Below are 22241 nucleotides of genomic sequence, written 5' to 3' on the forward strand. Positions count from 1 at the left end.
TTCACCTTTACTTAGCAAGCAAAAAACTAGTGTTTTTTTCCTTATATTTATTCATGAATATTTCACTCACAACAATATCAGGGCTTTCGGATTTTTTTCTTCAACAAATTATTACTCAGGATATTAAACTTCTCCAAATTCCTGTGGGTTTTCTTATCATTTTCCTGGAAACGAGAAAAAAAAACTTATTATTTAGTTCCGCAAATAATTTAAAAATCTATTGGAAAACAAACAAAACAAAAACAATTTGATTTTTCTGCCAAAATTCGACAATATATGGCCAAAAACAGAACAACTTATCGCTCGGCTGTAAAAATTGCAAACTTCGGCAAATTATGAGTTATTTTGCCGAAGCTCGTCATTTTTTTCTGCCGAGGGGCAAGTTGTTTAGTTTTTAGCATAATTCTCCCGAACTCAAAATTCTGTATATGATTCTTTTTACATTTGAAAGTAAGAAAATCTCCCGAGTCCTTCCTCAACCCCTCCAGATCCTTTCACCCAACCCTAACCCCAACACCTCTCACCCCACAATCCCATTCGATGGAGCCACCCGGTACTTCACCCCTCCCACAACCGGCCGACCACCGTCACAGGCTACTCCTTTGCGCTACGCAAAAGGCCGCAACACCCAAACAAACCACCATCCCTCCACATCAAATCGCCTCACGACTCACTCACCAACTCACCATAGCTCGTTGGAGGTCAAGTTCGGCTGTTCGCGAAAAAAAATCTCATCGTCCACGCGCGTTCGACCAGAATTTCGCAATCCCCTTTCGTCGTTGTTCTCGATTAGTTTTTGCGTGTGCGAATTTGAGTTACCCGAAGCGCGAGCGTGTGTTGGTGTTCGCAAAACGAGTCCACCGAGAGAGGTGCGAATCTTTTGTGGCGCGTGGTGGTGTGCGAATTTCGCGAAGGGGTTGGTGAGGTGGGGGGGGGGGGTGAGTTTTCCGTCGCTCTGCTTCCCCCCCGACTGTTTTGGTGGTAGTGGTGAGTAAAGTGGTGGTGGTGATGTTGGAAGACGGTCGCGGTTCGGGAGTCTTGGTGGAAAACACACAAAGTTAGTTCTGTCAGGTCGGTTCTGGAGCTGTCACCGGAGAGAAGGATCTCCGGCCTGCGTTTTTTGTTGTTTTTGTTGTTGGTTAGGGGTCTCCAAGCGTGTGCCGTGACATCCCGAGGTGAGTGTCGGAAGGAGGTGGGTTCTGGGTGAAAGGGTTCTTCGGTGTGACGGTGGAATCGTAGTAGTCTGTGTGTAGCGGGCTTCTTGGGGAGGTTTCCCGTGCGGTGTGTGTCTTGGGAGGAGTCCGGGTGGGGTGAGGTGGCTGGTTTGGTGCTACACGTGTGTGTTGGGGAGAGGACCAATGTTTATTTATTTCCCATACAGAGAAAAGGTCAGCGAGTGAGTGTGTCTGTGTCGGCCAAGAGGCCGGTTGAGCGCTGTACAGCTAGGCGGCTGGCTGGCCAGCGGATCCCAGTTGTAGCGTAGCTGCTGTGGAGTTCGAAACGGCGTGTCGTGGTGTGTTTTCGTGCTCTGTATCCTCGGATCCTAGGGAGAGGACGGTCTGATCCAGCGCAGCCCACAGTAGCAGTAGGAAGTGCGTCCTGTGAGATTTTTTTGTTGTTGTTTGGTTCGTTGTTTATCCCGCGGGGTCACCTGGGTGGGTAGCGATTCCCACGGCGGATACAATCCGCGGTCAGCAGCAGCCGTGTAACGTAGCAGAGCCGCCGCCGCCGCCGCCATTACACAAGTTCTGTTGCGTGTCGTGTCGAGATTTGGAGAGGTGATCGAACCCTTGGCGCTTTGGATTCCGGTAGGAGCGGGCGCGCGTCGCAGAGATTGCTCCCGGGAAGATCCGACCGGGTTCACGGTGAAGTGCAATGATTTAACCTGCCGAAATTTTGGTGTACCATAATTGTGCGTGTGTGTTTGTGCGCGTTCGTGTGTGTGTGTCCGTTCACCTTCCAGTGTGTTAGTTGTTGCCAGCCAAAAGTGTTCAATTTTTTGCTCGCCGCGCGGAGAAAGGCCCTTTCTCCGGGAGTCACGCCAACCGCTTACGACCCCTGGCCGAAGAAAAAAGGTGTGCGTCTTGGGGCGAAAGTGTCCGCGGAATTGGAGCGTCTAACTGTACTTTCGACGTGCGTGTGTTCGTGTGAGTCTACAAATTGATTGCAAACATAATCCGTCCTCAATTCGGTCCGGAAATCCCGGACTCTCTAACCTACTCGGAAAGCGGAACATCCGTAGCAGTACCATCAGCAGCAGTTACATAAACCGGGCCTCAGGAAATCTTCAAGGTACGTCCGCCCTGTTGCCATGCGGCAACGGGGGTCTCTCGGAATTCACCGCCTACGTCCGTGTTTGTGTGTGCGTGTTTGCGTGAGCGCCCCCGTTTTTCCATGCTCGCAAGCCTCCTCAAATTGGATCAGCCCCGGAACGCCGACCTAACCTCCAAAACCGGGGAACCGGCCGGAACCTGCGAACCCGTTCTCGGCGGCGACGGCCGTCCACCATTTTGTTTTTTCGCGCTCACTCACTCACGGCCGGCTCTTTCTTGCCTTTCCCGACGACGACCGCCGTCGTCGTCGCCGAAGAAACCCCGAAAAGTGCAACGCGTCCGTCCGTCCATTTTTCAAGTGCCCCCGCGCCCCTCGGGAACCGCCGTGTGTGCGCTCGCGCGCGCTCTCTCACTCTCGCCAGAGCGAGACGGGGCGAAAGTGCATCAATACACATGCAGCAGCCGCCGTGCACAATTGCTGCAAATGTTGGTGCACAAACGTCAGATAATGCACACGGTGGCGGAGGCCGGTTGTATTGGTTGGTTCCGGGGCCCGACACCGTCGATGGCGTCGGGCGCGTTGCATGCACAGAGAAAACACGTGTTTTGGGCTCCGAACGTCGTTGACCCCCTCGCTTAAAATTATAGTCTTGCGGACGCGATCCGGGCGATTAAAGAAGATCAAGGCGTTGAAGGTGCATTCCACGGCTGCGCCGGGATCATCCCAAATTCTAGGAATTTGGGCAAAACAAAACCCAGCTGCATCAACCTGTCCCGAAAGGGAGAAGACCCTTTAAATCGTTTTTTTTTTCGACTGCCTTCTAATTTGGCTAAAGGTTTTTCGCAGGACTACACGGGATGAGTTTTTTTGTTCACCTCTCACAGAGGTTTGTGACTAGTCTGCGGGTAAACTAGTTTCAACTATTAAGGGTGACGGACTGCGAGGATGGAAACTGGCTTGGTGTTGTGCTATTTAGGGTGCGCGAACCGGTTTCGTTTACAATGATGCTGGACATGTCTCTAGTCCGGGGGTGCACGAGTTCCCGTAATCACGCAGGCTAATCAGCTGGGAACTGTGTTATCAGCTGAGTTTGGCTCGTGCAACTGCATTGCGATTAGAGTAAGCTGACTTCGCTAGGATTGTAGCGAACGAAGTATCATGCGTCTCCGTCAGATATTGCTTGTGTCCTCGAGTTGTTTTGGCAATCAGGCAACCTAAAAAGAAAACAAACAATTACTTATTGAATATATCTCTGATGCAACTTCCAAATTCGAGAGAATTTCAGCCTTCTTTATTGTCAATTTGGAATTCAATCAAAGCGTGCAATTTTGGCATTTCAAAATGTTCAAATTTGTGCATCCCTGACATAATCAATCATTTTAACCCAAGGTTAATAAAGACTATATTTTCTCATAGTTTTGTAGCCGGCCTGCGAATATTAAGTCCGGAATATCGATCTTCTTGATTAGTTTAAATTACAAATTCCAACGTTTCGAGATTATTGAAACATCATTTGATGATCCAACAAAAATAATTCATGAAGTAAAACTGATTTAATAAACAAATCACATTTTTTTTTATTCTCTTAATAAACTGCAAGTCCGTTGATTTCTGAACTTTGTTTTATAATAACCAAAGGACCAAATGTAAACATTCAGCTCCCACCTAGTGCCAATGACCTTATCGGTCCTTACAAAAATCTAGTTGATCATCGATACAAACATTTTATAATAGTTAACTGTTTTAAACTGTCACTAACATAAATCAAAACATTCATCAAAAATATGGCTAAAAGAACATTTCTATCAAACTTTCTGGAAATGGTTTTTTTTTCTTTGAAAAAAATATTGCCGGAATGTTTTGGGAATTACCCAAAACGTGAACCACCCTAATATTCAACCAAATCTGAAATTACAGCCTTATCTTGCCTAAACTTTTCTGAAGGCACTAAAACTGAAAAAAATTATCCAAAAAATTTTAATCAACCCAATCTTGCCTAAAAAAATGTAATTCAATCTTGAAAATTCTCCAAAAAACTTCATTTTAAACTAAGCATTGAAACGAACTCGATGATTTTTTATTGTGGATTTAGCTCGTAGCTGGATTTTCTGGCATCTTCTCACGGTCATTGGAAACGGTCGTGGGTAGACCTAGGGGTTCCCAGTTGGAGTGAAAAAATTCAATTTATAGAAAAATTATGGAATAAAATTTTGCTTTTTAATCACTTCTCCGACATCAGGAATAATTGTTTGAACATACTCGCAATTTTTTTATTCGGTCGGAAAAATATTATTTTTCTTGAAAAAACTTTCATTTTTAATCACATGATCACCCCTAATTCTGGCTCGATGCCGCCATCATGCGACCGCGTGCTCCGTTTGTTTGTCAACAAAGCTGCAGCTGGATGGTGAGACGAAGTGAGGGGGGAAGAGATTTTGACATTTTTATGCCCGCATCTGGCCCGCCGCCTATTTCGTCGGTCACTGAGTCGCCGGTCGTTTCCAGTGACCGAGTCCAGCTAGGAACTGATCGTACAATAACTATCGTTTTTGAAAAATCACCATCTCTCACTTCACAGACAAACAGACGCTTTTCAATCCATCAATTCTGGTTTAACGGAAAAGGGGTGTTCGGAAACTCACCACGGCACATTTGAATTCACCACAGCGCATTTACAACTGTTTGACAGCATAAAAAGAGAATGAAAAATGGAAAAACGTAAAAACGGAGATCGAAAAAACACTGCTTCGTTTACGTTCTTATTCTGAGACAAAGTATGTTTACATGGCAGGTGCGGGTTTGTTTGCATCAGATTTGCTATCTCTTTCTAGCAAAAGTTTTTTGTCAGGCGACTTCTAGCTGGTTTTTTTCACTAATGTCCGATATTCCAGCCAATATATTTCGCAGGGCTGTGACAGCTCGAGCTCGATCATTGTTTGCGCTGTGACGTAGAACTCAAAAATATTTAGTTTGCCCAAGGCAGTATTGAAAATTCGACGACTATGATTAATTTTGCGATTAATCGCTGCCTGTTTCACCTCACGAATAAGACTGCTGAGAATAATCTTTATTCTCAAATTGCCACGACTAACTGTCATTCGTCAAGTGCACAAGCGACGATTATAACAACCCATGACTGCTGGTGTTAAATGGGGAAAATTATAATCAGATCGCAGCAATTTGACGACTAAACCCAATCAGCGATCAAGTGGCAGTCAGGAAAGAAGAGATCAAAGCATACTCAGTGGACTTTTCTTCAGGCAATCGTTATTCGCTCGAAGTGATTTTTTTTCAACCTTGGCCCAAGGTGATTTCTTAGCAGGGAAATTTAAATTTAAAATAATCATCTTCAGTAATAATAAATTGTGCTGATGCTAATGCTTTTCTTCAATTTTAAACAATGAAAAGAAAATTTGAGGACGCCTCAATCCATCTAAATTTACTAAAAAGGGAGTGTTTAAACAAATCAATATTTCTTCTAGAAGATTCACGATACGAATCCCAATTGTCAAACCACTCTCAGCAGCTTACCTCGTTGTCGACCCCGTATTCGTCCCAAAATGAAGCAATCCAATTAATTAGTGTCACAAAATCCAAAATTAATGCAATTGTATTGCCATTTCCCGCTCTTCCATTCCTGGGTTCCGTTCCAACTCGACAAACCGCTCACACCGCACTCCCTCCTTCCGCCTTTTACCGTTCCGACGGAAACAGTCGAAGGACTCTTTTTGCCCATTTTTCCGGACGCAGCACTGCACATCGTCGTGGCGGCGGAAAACCCTTCACCAATACAGTGATGCAACCCTGCCACAACACACAGCCTTGACATCAGCCAGACAGGCAGCCCCTAACCTACCCCTAACGTGACAGCATTGACAGCCCAACCCGACGTTTGACAGTTTTTTTCGAGTTGGGTGGGAGAACCAGAAATAAAACCACCCACCTCAACTCACCGCCGTCGCCACCGGAACTAAAGTTGTCCCGTTTTCCAGACGGCAGACTTATTAATCAACACCCCGCCCCTCGGACATCAACAAAGAGTCCCTCAACTGACAGCTAGTTTTGCCAACAAATCAAATCAACCCTCTTGCACAACTTGCACCCACCTCCACCCACCATCCTCATTTTAAAAGGGTTGCGGCCGTTTTCGGTCGCAAAACCCTCCTCCCGGTAGCTAAATATCGATTTTGTCGGCTCCCGGCCCACCCAACTCCACTCCTTTTCCACGTGGCCACCCGCGCCGTCTAGACAGGTGCCCCACCGGTGGAGTGGGTGGGGGGCGCATTTGTTGCGGAAAGGATTCCTTCACCAACCCCACACCAACACAACAAACTGTCTAAATGTGCGGCTTTCGCTGTGTTGGTGTGCGGGACTGGTTCCAGGAAGCGTTTTTGCTTTGTGTTGGTGAGGGTGGGTTGTTGTGGTAGGGTGGAAAATCCCCACCCCACCGTGCGAGACAAATCACAGTGTATAAGAACCGCTTTTCCGGCCGTGTGTGTGGGAAATTTGGAATTCTCGCCGTCGGGAACCAGTCTGGGCAGAGATGTGAATCGATATTGTTGTCTCGGCGGGGATGTTTTTTTTTCGGGAGTGGGGGAGAAGGGAGCTGGGGGTCGTTGACTGGGCAAATTTAATTTGTTTTGGCGGGGAGGTATCAGCACAGTGTCGTGTATTAATTTGCAAAAAAAATATTTATTGGTTTAAATTTTGATCGATTTATGGTTTGTTTAAAATTGATTCAAAATATTTATCCACACTAATGTCGATATCTCATCGTAGTGTTTCCAGATCATCAAACTTCACAATTTATTTGAAAGTCTGTTAACCTATTGTAGAATTATGGTTCTTGAACTAATTCTCAACCCAATTGCTTGCATCCAGCCATGAAATGTCTAATGAATTCCATCTAAAAGCTCATAAGTTTACAGTGTTGCCAAATCATAAATTTAAATAAATAATGAAACAGCAATTATGTATTAGAGCTCGTTTGGAAGTGAGCAAACATAGTTGTATCAAAAGGGTTGCAAAACAAAATGTTAAAATAGTGAGAATAGTCAATTTGAATGGAAAGAGGACTGAACCCTTAACTTGATAACTTAACAAAGATATATGAAATTACCATAGGAGTTGATGTTGATAAATGTATCGATATCTCTTGTAAGTGCTGCCAGATCACCAGCATTTATCTCAATTTCCATCTAATTTTTAAACATATGGCTTAGATTTCATATTTATTTTTAAAATAAGCAAGTTTTCGATTGAAGGAGCATTATGATAAGACAGGGTTGCCAGTTTTTCAAAGTTCATGTTTTCGGATAATTCTATCGTTGTAAAAACGAAAAAAACGAAGTTAACTTTATAGCTGTCAGCCACCATTGCTATTACCAACCACTAGTGTCTTCCTTTTTATCTACAAGGACTTCGCCGCCCTGGGCTCCTAAGTGTATGAAAGTATGGCACGGAGCGACGGCGCCGAATACCCATATTTACACAAAGAATTTTAGAGCGCCCGCCGCGGGATTCGAACCAGTAACCTCTGGATTGTGTGAGTCCAGTGCGCGGTCCGATTGATCCACACGCGTGGGACATTTCTATCGTTGTACAGTTAGTAAAATCCCGCAAGATATCTTCATTACAATTTACAACCAAGGGTCCTGATTGCTCCAAAAAGACTCAGTCACTCGCGAGCACAAATCTAGAGCGACGAAAAACTGCTCTGATGTATTTCTACCGTTTGTCACTTCCAAACCAATCGCTACCGAACACTCTCTCTTTGCTCTCCCTCTCATTCAAATCGGGTAGTACAGCGAATGGTTCGGAGAGACCGATTTCGTTAAGTCGCTCAATGCTGACTGAGAATACTTTGCGATCGGCTTAGCTTTGATCATTTAAGAAATTGCTTAAAATCAATGATATCAATAATATTTTGCAATTTTGTAGTTTACACAACATCAAAGACACATTTGGCAGCAATTTCCACCATACCAAATTCTAATTGACGGCAAACTGTGGTAGTGCAGGCCAAATGAGCACCGCGCTAGTATTTTTTTGGCTCTCTCCTCTCTGAGCACATTCGTGTATGACTCGGGTTGACGGACGGAGTAGAAAAAGAAATTCACGAAGTATTTGTTTCGCTGAGTGAAGCGATTGAGCAAGCCGCTGGCAGAGAGCGGGTAGTGTTCGCTCGCGAATGGTTGCCTGCTCCAGTCGGCAAAGATTCATTCGGTGATGAGTGAGTGATTTCTGATCTTTGAACTGAAAATCAGGACCCTTGTCTACAACATCTCTCCTTGGGAAGTTCCACTTATACATGTAAAGTGTTGATTTGTTGATGGTTGCCAATTATACAAATGTATCAACCCATAGTGTTAATTTAAGGGGTTACATACATGTAAATCGGTAAAAAATTCAGAGGAAGGTACACACACTTCAACTTTTTTTAAATCTGTTTTCAGGGCATTAAAATATACATTTTCATCAATTAACAAAACAAATTTGAAGACATTTGGATGTATCATTGCCGAGATATAGCTATTTGAAGTTAGCAGTTTCAAAAAACGGGTGCCACGATATCTCAACAGTGCTTTGACCAAATCGGCTCAAAATTTTGGTGAAGACTCGTTGAACCGATCCCGTGTGCATGACGAAGGCCGATTTTCAAAAAGTTTATTTTTAAAAAAGATAAAAATATGTTTGTGTTTTTCATAGAAAAAATCGACAGTTTTTGATTTTTGTATTTTTCAAAAAAGCTAAATTTTGAAAATCGGGCTTCGTCATGCACACGGGATATGTCTTGAGAGTCTTCATCCCAAATTTCAGCCAATTTGGTTCATCCCATCTCGAGATATCGTGGCACCCGTAAATCAACTCGGTGTTTCGAGAAAAACGCTCAGAAAGTTTGACAGTTCACTTTGCGCATGGCAAAATTTTGAGCTTAAATCGTCTGTAACTCAGTTTAATCATGGAATATCTTCATGAAACTTTCAGGAGTGATTGAAAATCATTTTTTTTGCCGATTTAATAAATTTTCTGTAATATGATTTTTTTTTGATTTTCTACGTGTATGTAACACCTTAAATTTAAATAAATTAAAAGATTTCTGAGGTCACGCTAATCGAAACAGAAGATATCTGAACTTGAAAATCAAATTACAACAGTGTTACATTTTATGCAATTAAATTTTCTTTTGTTTAACATTTTTTACGTGACGGAAAAATTTGAAAACGCCAAATTTTGAGTTACGTTATATTTGAAAGAACCCTTACTTATGTACCCATTTCCTCTACATTTATTTTATATTTGACTTTGTTTTTTAAATTCCCGGATGCATGATAATATTCTTAAGGACAACATTTGAAATGTTTTAGTAACTTTAGAGTTTTCAATTTATGTAGTTCTAACATTATTTATTTTTAAATCAGTTTAAATAATCAAACTTTTTTTTTTAAATACATTTATTTCTCCTATACTAGAGGGATTTTTTTAAATGTTTTTAGTTTGCTTTATTCAATAAATATTATTTAACTTAAAAATACAATACACTTAATTAAGATCACTGATGACACTTTGGAATGCTCTAAATTCTAAACGATATTCAATCTTTGTTTTCACTATTCGAAATAATCATTTTAAATTTAAAAAACAGTTAAATACGAAAAACTTTTCAATCATCAACATTTTATTTGATTATTTTTTATCATTGCATCGTTAAAAACAAAAAAATTCAAAGGTTTATTTTTTTTAATTGAACTTATTTTTTTTTAGACAAACAATCTCAAATTTTCGTCATGACAACTTAAATATCTTTCATGTCATTGTCGCTACAATGAACAAAATAAAGTTTTTAACTTTAATTAAAAGTTTTTTTTTAATATTTTTTAATTTGTTTTCGATCTTTTCGAAAACGATATTTTCATTTTTTTAAATCATGACTTACATTTCGAAAGGGCCAAACATTCAATATTACGCCCCTTTGAAATGTTCGTCTTGATTTCAAAAAAATGTTTTCGAAAAAATCGGAAAATTTCACGAATGTTTCGCATTTTTACATTGAAGATCGGACCATCAGTTGCCGAGATATCGACATTAGAAAATGGCGGGTTGTTTGGGACTTTGAAAACATCAATTTTCCTGTTTTTAAATCTTTGCATGGCAATATCTCAGCAACTAAGGGTCGTATCAACAAAGTTCAAAAGTGCAAAATATAGAGCATTTTCTCAGCTTTTCAAAAATATGTTTTTCGAAGGTGGGCAAACATGGGCACTATAACTTGAAAACGGTGCACTTTATCAAAATTTCACTTAAGTACTTTTTGGTTGCCAATTCGATTTTTTTGGCGGCCAATATTCCGATTTTTTTTTTAATCAGTATTGATTCAAAAATTTATAACTCGATCAATGTTTTTTTTGCCTGTTCTGGAAATTTCGGAAACGTTGCATTTGATGTCATCTTAAACTGACAGAAAATAAAAAAAATAAAAATAGTGTTTTTTTTTTGCAAATCAAGTTTTAGTGACAAAAAGTGAAATTAAAAATCACCAAACTTTTTTAACCGTGTATCATTTTTTTCAGTGTAGTCCTTATTCATACCTACAACTTTGCCGAAGACACCAAATCGATCAAAAATATCCTTCGAAAGATACAAATTTTTAAATTTTCATTTATCATTTTTATATGGACAGATGCCAAATTTGTATGGAAAATTATATGGACAAAAATGATGCAAAATGGCTTCGTTGGGCTTACCGAAAGCACCAAAAAAGTTTCAGCCGGATTGAAAAAAATACCGATTTCGTTGAGAATTGCTCAAGTATGGAAAATCTGTTTTAAAATATACTTTTTTATTAAAGGATAAATAAGATATTATATTTAAACCGGAAAAAAACTTCTCGATTTATACCCACTTTCACTTAAACATATTGACTCAAAATCAAAAACTCAACAAATGTCTGTCCATGTGAAGTATTTTCTTTAGGTTTTCTCAGCTTTGTCTGAACTGATTTTGACCAGATTCGTGTCATTTGAACTCCAATATCATAATGTTTAGTAAAGTAGTTCAAAAATTATGCTTCAAAACGATTTTGAGTAAAGTTCGAAAGTTTTGGAAGAACCAGTCAAGTTATACATTTTTTAAAGATATTTACAATACCAGTATGAGCCATTGTGAGTACTGCAATTAAATTTAATTATCATTTGAAAGTTATTGCTATTTTAAATAAAATGTGAGGAAGGCACCAACCACCAAAAGGTGGATCAACCCGTATTTTTAATCTGACTCAAATCCTCCTTTGATTTCTAATTTGGTCAAGCTTCAACAAAATGAAAAAAAAACAGTGCAAAAAGCAACTCAGTAAGCCGTTTATGTAGATCAATTCCCGCTCCGTGAAGCTATGTTAACTATGTGCTATAACGGTGTTCTCAACGATTTGAAATCATTCCAACCAGTTAAGTTAGGGAAAATTCAAAGTTATTTGCCATTTTTAGTTAAATTCCGCTTCAATTTCTATTTTTCACAATTTTTTTTTTTGGAAAATTATTTTACAAAATTCTAAAAATAATTGAAAAATGTACCTCAATTGAAAAATCTCCCCAGCAAACATGTGCCCACACTATTCTTCCTCAAAAATTAATTCACCGTGTCTGCACAGACAACACCGCACAGCCAGGAAGAGTGTGCAGAAATCGATAACCGGAAGTTGGAAACTCTTGCTGCAGCAGCAACTTTTCCACAAAGCGTCGGATTCCGTGGCTGCTGATAAGCCGCCGCCGCTCACAAAGTTTTCCACCAGCCCCATCCTTTTTCGTTTGGCGGCTAGAACACGCTGTCGGGAAAACGGGGAAAATCGATTAAAAGTGGATTGCGAGAAACTATTTGCAACTTTGTTTTGCGTTCAGAAAACCGCTGGATTTGCGCCAAGATTTTTGCCCGGAAACCATTTTTCTTTCCCCAAACAGAAAAGTTGGCCATTTTCCAACGCAAACGTACCTACTTTTAAACAGTTTTGAACCCATTTTCCCGCAGCGTGTAAATCAAAGCAAAAAATCACAGCTCGCCATGACTTTCGAGCCCCCACCGGAGAAAAAATCGTTTCATTCTGGTCTCGATTGTCAAACGCCGCGAGCGCGAGTGTGAGTGAGTGATTCCCCCCGGTCGTTCTCGACGCCGAAAAAAAAGGAAAACAGCGGAAGCGGAAGGAGATTATTCCGGGCTAAATTACGTCTCCAACGTGGAGTGGAAAATTCCAAAAGAAACTGTCCCAGCCTTTTGAATTTGGTGCGTGAAAATTCGGTTGCGGTCACGTGAAAAATTGCTAGAAATTTGTGTGAAAAGTGGTGGTCTCAGAAAGCATGGAAGTGGCCGCTCCGGAAAGAGGAGCCACGACGGTTGAGAAAGGTAAACCGGGTTCTCAGCTAAGCCTCATGAAGTTTAAAATTTAATGTGATTAAATCACAAAGTTTTGAGTGTTGCCAAACAATTCAGTTGTCATGGCTGTGAAAAATGGATTGCTACTTCCTGAAAATGTAAATAAAAATATCTGATTTTTGCCAAATTAGAAAATTCCGATTTATAAATTGGAAACTTCAGATTTAGACTTTTTAATAATGTATGGTTAAATTTTTTGTCTATTTTCACGTGCTGTAAAAAAAACGATAAAAATACCTAAATTAGACTGAACCTCCTGCTTTTTATTTTCTTGCAATCAACTGTTAACCTCCAGTATTTTTTTTTGAATCGCCTTTTTTATCACATTCCTGGAGTTTTTTTTTTTTTTTTTTAAATGGTCCAAGAAACCAAATTTCCAGATTTTGCTTTTCGGGTGTTTTGAAACCGCCTTGAGTCAGGGGTATTAAAAAACACCCAAAAAGCAAAAACTGAAAATTTGGTTTATTGGACCTTTTCAAAAAAAAACTCCAGATTTTAGAAAACCAACCAGCACTTTGAATTGTTATTTTAATCCTCTTTTCAAGTTCATTTTAAACAATCAACTGTATTAAAAATCAAAATTTAGAGCAATTTGTTCAAAAACTGACTGAGAAATTACAATTTAAAGATCTGAAAAAGGTGAAAAATGGTACCATGATATCTCATCACTGTGTTGACCAAATCAGCTAATAATTGGTCACCCGGGCAGACGGTAATAACAAAATTCATGCCATTTCAGTAACAATAACACTTAAAAAACAGAAAGTGTTATGGAATCCTCTTGAAAAAGGGTTTAACAACAGTTTATGTTATCATAACAAAATTTGTTATTGGTCTGATATTGGTTGAAAGCCAGAACAACTTTGGAATAAAATTGTTTGTTATCCCGAGCAGACGGAAATAACTTAGGAATAACATTTTTTGATTTTGGAAAATACCAGGCCAATAACATTTTTTGTTATTTATAACATGAATTGTTATTCTTTGTTATGATTTTTTTGTTATTGGATTGTTATTGTAATAACAGATTAATAACATTTTTATTTATTCTTCGAACAAATCTTTGTTATTATTTTTTGTTATTTTAACAACTAATCCGATCATCCCAATAACAGTTGGAGGTATTCTTCCATAACAAAAAATGTTATTCCCAAGTTGTTTTGGCTTCCAACCAATATCAGCCCAATAACAAATTTTGTTATGATAACAAAAACTGTTATTAAACTCTTATGTAAAACTGGATTTTCCAAGAAGATTCCATAACATTTTCTGTTATTTTAACAGTATTTGTTATTGAAAAGGCATGAATTTTGTTATTACCGTCTGCCCGGGATGGAAGAATATATCCAACTGTTATTGGGATGATCGGATTAGTTGTTGAAATAGGGTAATTCTCTACCAACTCACACGAAATCGGGAAAAGTTGTCCCGACTCTCTTCGATCTGCGTGAAACTTTGTACTAATGGGTAACTTTTGTCCCTGATCACGAATCCGAGATTCGTTTTTTGATATCTCGTGACGGAGGGGCGGTACGACCCCTTCCATTTTTGAACATGCGAAAAAAGAGGTGTTTTTCAATAATTTGCAGCCTGAAACGGTGATGAGATAGAAATTTGGTGTCAAAGGGACTTTTATGTAAAATTGGACGCCCGATTTGGTGGCGTACTCAGAATTCCAAAAAAACGTATTTTTCATCGAAAAAAACACTAAACAAAATTTAAAAACTCTGCCATTTTCGGTTACTTGACCGTAAAATTTTGTGGAACATGTCATTTTAAGGGAAATTTAATGTACTTTTCGAATCTACATTGACCCAATAGGGTCACTTTTTCATTTAGAACAAAAATTTTCATTTTAAAATTTCGCGTTTTTTCTAACTTTTCAGGGTTATTTTTGAGAGTGTAACAATGTTCTACAAAGTTGTAGAGCAGACAATTACAAAAAAATTTATACGTTACAGTCGAGTAACGGAAAATGGCAGAGTTTTTAAAACTTTTTTAGTGTTTTTTTCGATGAAAAATACGTTTTTTCGGAATTCGGAGCATGCCATCAAATCGGGCGTACAATTTTACATAGAAATCTCTTTGACACCAAATTTCTATCTCATCACCGTTTCAGGCTGCAAATTATTGAAAAACACCTCTTTTTTCGCATGTTCAAAAATGGAATGGGTCGTACCGCCCCTCCGTCACGAGATATCAAAAAACGGACCTCGGATTCGTGATCAGGGACAAAAGTTACCCCTTAGGACAAAGTTTCACGCAAATCGAAGAGGGGTCGGGGCAACTTTTCCCGATCCCGTGTGAGTTGGCGAAGAATTACCCAATAACAAAAAATAATAACAAAGATTTGTTCGAAGAATAACTAAAAGTGTTATAAGTCTGTTATTACAATAACAACCAATAACAAACAAATTTTAACAAACAATAACAAATCTTGTTAGAAATAACATTAAATGTTATTGACCTAGTATTTTCAAATATCAAAAAATGTTATTCCCAAGTTATTTCCGTCTGCTCGGGTTTTCGATTATGAGGAGAATTAAAATCATTATCGAGGACGCGTGGTCCCGTTTGGTTGGTTGCACACACACACAACTGAAATTATTATCGAGGACTTTGGAAAATTAATTAAATTGATCATGTTTTTCTGATTTTATGTAATTTTTTGATATTTTTCTAAGAATTGTTTTGCCATAAATAATTAATTTTCTCAAAACGTTGCGTCGTTATTGAATAGTCTCAACTTGTGAAGAACACTAAAATCCATTATGATTATTGATTTAAAATGAATAAACTTATCTTCCGAAAGCTTCTGGCAACTCAAATATCAAAAACCGGGAACCCGAGACGGGAATGAAATCTCATTAACAATATGCATGATAGTTGTTATTGCGATGGTCGGATTTGTTGTTAGAATTACTAAGGCCAATAAAACATAAAAATGCACTGAAACAACAAATTGATTTGATTTATGTTATTGATTCGTTATTGCAATAACAAAGCTTGTTATTTTCTTGTTATTCTGAGAACATTTTTTGATTATTGGGCTCTGTTATTTTAACAACTAAACGACCATCCTAATAACCAAATTTGGTATTGATGTTATTAGTTCCATTTTTTTTTTCAAGAAAATGTGCTCAAATCATGAAATATCTTTCTTGTAATTTTCAGGTGTGATTTGAGAAGAATGTACACAATATGAAAATAATATCAAACTCAGATTCTGATTCAAACATAAAACTTGATTTTGATTGTTTTTGCTATGATTTTTTACAATTTAAAAAAAAATGACAGTTGAAGACTTTTCCTCCTTTTTAAACTCGATCAGGGTCGGAGAAAAACTTTACAAACAAATTTCAACCGCAATATTATTAAAACAATTAAATCATATCTGGAGCAACACAAGAAAAGTACGGTTAAGCATTTTGAAAGTTTGAACTGTTTTGCTTATTCTCAGGCTATTTTGATTTTTTTCATAAAACTAAACGTGTTGAACAATAAACAATAAACAATAAATAGTGACCTCGGTGTCTCAGAATTTGCAAATAAGTTCCAGCTGTCAAAATGCTTATGCGCCCTTTTCAAATGTTGCGCCAGATATGTTTCGCAAAAACAGTTCAAAATGGCCTAAGCATGCGCGAAAACAAGCAAAATAATGCAGAGTAAATCTGTAAGAGAAAACATTGCTTATTTATTGTTTGAGAATCTTTTGATGCAATCAATCTTTCCCGTTTTATGTTTATTTGATTTGAGTTGTTGGGGTTCTTTCTTATAACATTTTTTTTTCTTTTTAAAAATAGAATATAAATTTCAAGCCATGTTTTAAAACCTCTTTTAAGGGTTCACGTGGTTTATGGATGGCCCCTTCATAATAATGTTCGCGGAAATTTGATTGAAATTCAAACTCTTTGTTTGCTCCATTGTTTACAATGATGACTATTGATAAAAATTAATTGATTTTGAAAATATATGACAAAAAATTCAATAAAAATCAAACAAAACAATGTTGATGGGCCAGCAACAAAGTGTAAACAAGCCGTCCATCCTGATCTTTCCTTCTTTAAACATCAAATAACGTGAGCAGGATGAAATGTATGTTACGTTCTTGACCCATTTTCATTATTTTTCTTGATATTTATTTTTGTCATTCGATAATGCGTCACTTTCTTTAAATGTTACGTAATTATTGAATGGCTCCTTTTTTCAATGTTTTAAACTGTTTGCCGCCCATTTAACATACTGTCTTATACACAAAATTATTCACGATCGAGGGGGTTTGGAATTCTTGTGTCCACGTGGTTTATGGATGACCCCTAATCCGATCATAATATTTACCTTTTTTTACTGTAGAGCAATTCTCTACAAAACCGGCCGATTTCGACCATTTTTATTTTTTGTATTTTTTGATTTGGCTCAAACTTTGTGGGGGCCTTCCCTATGACCAAAGAAGCCATTTTGCATCATTAGTTTGTCCATATAAATTTCCATACAAATTTGGCAGCTGTTCATACAAAAATGGTACGTAAATATTCGAAAATCTGTAACTTTTGAAGAAATTTTTTGATCAATTTGGTGTCTTCGGCAAAGTTGTAGGTATTGTTAAGGACTATTTAGAAAAAAATAGGTACACGGAAAAAAAAATTTCCCGATTTTTTTATTAACTTTTTTTTACAAAAACTCAAATTCCCAAAATACGTATTTTTTGATTTTCGAGATTTTTTGATATGTTTTAGGGGACAAAAATCCGCAACTTTTGAGCTATAGAGAAACATGGTCAAAAAATCTGCCGCCGAGTTATGATTTTTTGAAAAACTGGTGATTTTTGGAAAAAATCGAAATTTCATACATAAAATTTTTTTGACCTCATTTTTTTATGCAAAATTGAATTTGCAATCGAAAATTACTTTACAGATTTTTTGATAAAGGGCCCCGTTTTCAAGATATAGCCACCGAAAGTTTGATTTCAGCGAAATATTTGCAGTTTTTCGATTTTTAAAAATAGTGACCATGAGTGACCATTTCTAAAAATATTTTTTTTGAAAAGTTCAGAAAATTTGCTATAAAATTGTCTAAGAGACATCGAAGATTGGACCTCTGGTTGTTGAGATACAGCGGCTTAAAGAAAAAGAAACACGAAAATTGAAGTTTTCTAAGTCTCACCCAAACAGCCCACGATTTTCTAATGACGATATCTCAGCAACTAATGGTTCAATTTTCAGTGTTAATACATGAAACATTCGTGAAAATTTCCGATCTTTTCGAAAAAAATATTTTGAAAAAAATTAAATCAAGACTAACATTTTAAAAGGGCCAAACATTGAATATTATGCCCATTTGAAATGTTAGTCTTGATTTAAAAATTTTCAAAATATTTTTTTCGAAAAGATCGGAAAATTTCACGAATGTTTCATGTATTAACATTGAAAATTGAACCATTAATTGCTGAGATATCGTCATTAGAAAATCGTGGGCTGTTTGGGTGAGACGTAGAAAACTTCAATTTTCGTGTTTCTTTTTCTTTAAGCCGCTGTATCTCAACAACCAGAGGTCCAATCTTCGATGTCTCTTAGACAATTTTATAGCAAATTTTCTGAACTTTTCAAAAAAAATATTTTTAGAAATGGTCACTCATGGTCACTATTTTTAAAAATCGAAAAACTGCAAATATTTCGCTGAAATCAAACTTTCGGTGGCTATATCTTGAAAACGGGGCCCTTTATCAAAAAATCTGTAAAGTAATTTTCGATTGCAAATTCAATTTTGCATAAAAAAATGAGGTCAAAAAAATTTTATGTATGAAATTTCAATTTTTTCCAAAAATCACCAGTTTTTCAAAAAATCATAACTCGGCGGCAGATTTTTTGACCATGTTTCTCTATAGCTCAAAAGTTGCGGATTTTTGTCCCCTAAAACATATAAAAAAATCTCGAAAATCAAAAAATACGTATTTTGGGAATTTGAGTTTTTGTGAAAAAAAAAGTTAATAAAAAAATCGGGAAATTTTTTTTTCCGTGTACCTATTTTTTTCTAAATAGTCCTTAACAATACCTACAACTTTGCCGAAGACACCAAATTGATCAAAAAATTCCTTCAAAAGTTACAGATTTTCGAATATTTACGTACCATTTTTGTATGAACAGCTGCCAAATTTGTATGGAAATTTATATGGACAAACTAATGATGCAAAATGGCTTCTTTGGTCATAGGGAAGGCCCCCACAAAGTTTGAGCCAAATCAAAAAATACAAATAAAATCCATTTCCGGTTTTGGTAGAGAATTGCTCTGTAGCGGTGGTGAAACTTTGTTGTGGGTAAATATGCCTATCAAAATTGGTAAATATTATGATCAGATTACAAGACGAATAAGAAGAAATTCTCATATTTTTGGCAGGTTGAGGATTCGGTCCTATTTCCATTTAATTTGCAGAATCTCACTTTTTGAATAATTTGTTTGAAAAACTTTTGGCAGAACAATGCTTGCAATTTTTCCATTATGCTCTTCATTACTTAATATCGGTTGAGAACGCTTTTCAGAAGATGTATTCGAACTTCACTGTGCTGATATGCCAACATAAGATTCTAGGTTCTAGGTTAGGTTTGGACCTATTTCGAGCGCATTTGCCGCTTTCTGCTTTCTAAACCAAATAATATATTACTCCAAATTTCATTTTCGTGAACAATTGTTCATTCGATTATTCAATACAACTAACATTTTCCACCTGGTGAATAGTCCACTTGACGAATCATTCGCACAGGAATTTCCTTGTAAGGTAGTCTACAAAACGCGACTTCCCTTCGTTACCGAGGCTAGTGAAATATCGCGCTCACCTGTCATTCCTTTGTGACTGTCCGATTGCACCGCCGTACCATTTCAAACAGCTGCAGTTGGGGTTGTACTCTTCGGTAGAATGTCCCGGGGGTCACGTCCCACGGTTATAATTAAACCACAAAGAAACCGGGAAGTGGCGGCAGCAGCAGGTACTGGTTGCTCGTCCACCTGAAACATGCGATTGAAAAGCTCGAATTAAAGCCATTTCTAGTGTACCACCCCCCCCCCCCTTCCGAAAAACTCGGAAGCTTGAGGGGGGGTGGGTGCTTGGTAGGTTAGGTTTGGGGTGTGTGACGTACTGACCACCCCTCAACGCCCTGCCCGCGTCTTCCCAATTTCGCGGGATCCCTTGGCACACACACACCTACCGTTTGCTGCTCACGTTCATCTCACACCGCGGCGGCTCACATACCACGGGTGTTGCTCACGCTTCTAGTTGTTCAATTCAAGTCAGTCAGTTCCTGCTAGCGCGTAACGCAAAAACTAGAGCTGCCGCCTCTTTTGTGGATCTCCGGTTCCCGGTTTGTGACCTGTTGAGCTGTCGGAAGTTGAGTTCGGTGCCGCTGGAGTCGGTGGCAAGTGGCAGAACCTTTTTGTGGAGATTGAAGTCGCGCGCAGCGGATCTCCAGGAAGTGTCCCGGTAAGGCCTGTCGAGTGGGGAAGCAGATCGGGTTAGGACGGTTGTGTCGGGCAAATAGGGAGTCGTAGGGTTCAGGATTAGGGACCGTGGGGCCCCAAAAATGCGCTACCGCGAAGGTCATTAGACTCCCCGAGGTCGTTGACCTGGGCCGCGAGAGAGCGTGAACGCGTTTTTTTTTTGCTTCGCAAAACTTGCCTCGCTGGTGTGAGTGTGTAATTTTGGGGTGAAACACACAAGGGGGAGGGGGAGGTACCTGGTGATTGATGTGTACGGTGGTGTTGGTCCTCCAACGGTACCACCCCGGTGGATCTCCAAAGTGGGCCTCCACCACCTCCTCCTCTAGTTCGCCAAGTTCCAGAAGACCCCCTTTGTATTGGTGCGAACCATGCTACCAAAGCGAAACACCCGAAATTTGGAAAGAAAATTGGCAAAAGTCGCGAATTTCCTACACACAAACACACGCGCGCCAACGCAACATGTTTGTGTTGGTGTGTGCGAATTTCCTCCTTGTCTCGCACACCGACGCAACCCACGACCACGAGATGGACGGCGCGGGACGGGGTTCGGATTCGTTGGAACTTGTTAGAAGTTGAAGTATTAAATGTACACAAATCATCACCACACACACACACACTCACGCACGCGAACTTGAAAATTTGATCGCGACGAACCCCGTCATTAAATCGAGGTATTCCTTGCGCGTCTTCCTTTTTGCACGCCATCCCGAGGACGTAGCGGGGCTCGAATCCAGGAGGGATTCGGTTCAGGGACTCCCGAAACTTGGGCCACTAACCTTCACCTTAACACTTGCAACTCACGCAGACAACAACGCTGAGTTGAGACGTCACACTGCCGTGACGTCACGACGAACGCTGAACAGGTTGGAATCAATCCATTTCCGGCGGTGTCTTTCCGAATTGCAGTCCTGAAGTTGCGGAGCAACTCCAAAGCGCCTCGGATGTCCTCCAAGGAGTGTAGTTCCGTCCTAAACTTGGCCGCTCACGCACACAGCGTCACGCTGGTTGTTGTGACGTCAGCAGGGCGCTGGACAGCTTGAAACGGGTCCATTTCCTGGGGGATCTTGCCAAAATCCGGTCCTAAAATCGTTTGCAACCTTCAACGCGACCTGGGATGTCCCAAATCTGGTCCAGAAACGGTCCAAAACCTCCAATCCGCATCGTGACGGCAAATCCGAAAATGGCGACCGGTGAAGAACTCACGCGCGCGCTAGAACCCCCACGCCAGGGTCGGACTGCGGGATTTTGAACTCGGTTTCGCGTAGATATTCCACCCGCAATCCCGCAAATATCGCCGAAATTGAGGTCACTCTTGATAACGCACCGCCCCGAAAGTAGGTCAACGCAAATCTCGCTCGTCAGCTCGTGTCAGTCGGCAGAACTTGGCGATCCACGCGGCGCACCGTAACCTAGTCGACTGAAGCCCCGACGTTTTCACTTTCAACCGGGCTCGTTACGAAAAAGGCAGTGTGCCAAAATGTGCGAATCCGTACGCACACAAACAGTCGGGTCGACCCCCCCCCCCCCCCGTTCTCCAACCCTCGTACGCACGCAGAACCGAACCCCCAGCATCAAAGCAAAATAATGGCATTCGCCAAAAAAAAAACCCCAAACCTCTCCCCGTCTCAACGTCCGTCTCTAATCGCCGCGCTCGCAGAAAACGCACACGCACGCAGCTTGACCTAGTTTTGGGGCCCCGGCTTTACGCAGCGCAAAAGTGCGAATTTGCTAGGTTGCGTCAGTTTTTTTTTTTTTTGGCACACCAAGCGAGAGAGCGACGCACGGTGCGTGAGAGAGAGAGCGAGAGTAAGAGCAAAGTGAGCGAGCGTTTAAAGGACGCATCGCCACGATGGGTGACTAAGGTCGTTGACTGGGTTGACAGATTGACAGAGTTGACAGAACTTAAGCTAACTTGTACTTACCGGTTGATCCACGTTGACACCTCAAACTAGACTGCTAGTCTGCTTGAGGTACCTTAAAGTTGAAGTCCGCAGTTGGGACGTCACTTGTACTTACCCCTTGTTTCAGCAACGATTCACTTGTTCAACGCAGGTGCC

At 39.7% G+C, this 22241-nt stretch overlaps 1 protein-coding gene and 1 long non-coding RNA gene across 18 annotated transcripts in view; one reads left to right on the plus strand and one right to left on the minus strand.

The window, feature by feature from the left end:
- The window catches only part of LOC120426221 (heterogeneous nuclear ribonucleoprotein R), a 74227-nt gene that overhangs the window by 13243 nt on the left and 38743 nt on the right, over window positions 1–22241 (plus strand). For 3 of the 15 annotated variants that reach the window (XM_039590954.2, XM_039590952.2, XM_039590948.2), the window contains exon 1: window positions 12389–12666. The exons of 1 other annotated variant lie outside the window; for it this stretch is intronic. In XM_039590954.2, the coding sequence (XP_039446888.1) occupies window positions 12621–12666 (46 nt within the window). In that variant the 5' untranslated portion in view covers window positions 12389–12620. Of the gene's footprint in view, window positions 1–1150; window positions 1176–1399; window positions 2293–12383; window positions 12667–22241 lie in introns of those variants that run through there. 11 more of the 15 variants (XM_039590953.2, XM_039590951.2, XM_039590946.2 and 8 more) reach the window with 10 other exon arrangements.
- Window positions 2302–21699, minus strand: LOC120426223 (uncharacterized). 3 transcript variants are annotated; one of them, XR_008211761.1, is made up of 4 exons: window positions 20961–21699; window positions 19896–20174; window positions 19527–19695; window positions 2302–3488 (listed from the first exon to the last, which is right to left on the minus strand). It is a non-coding gene; the product is annotated as an uncharacterized LOC120426223 (long non-coding RNA). The 3 variants fall into 3 exon arrangements; XR_008211760.1 differs by having other exon boundaries at window positions 19892–20174; XR_005606671.2 differs by lacking the exon at window positions 20961–21699 and adding an exon at window positions 20421–20948 and having other exon boundaries at window positions 19892–20174.

This window comes from Culex pipiens, chromosome 1, assembly GCF_016801865.2.
Source record: "Culex pipiens pallens isolate TS chromosome 1, TS_CPP_V2, whole genome shotgun sequence".
NCBI classification, from domain to species: domain Eukaryota; kingdom Metazoa; phylum Arthropoda; class Insecta; order Diptera; family Culicidae; genus Culex; species Culex pipiens.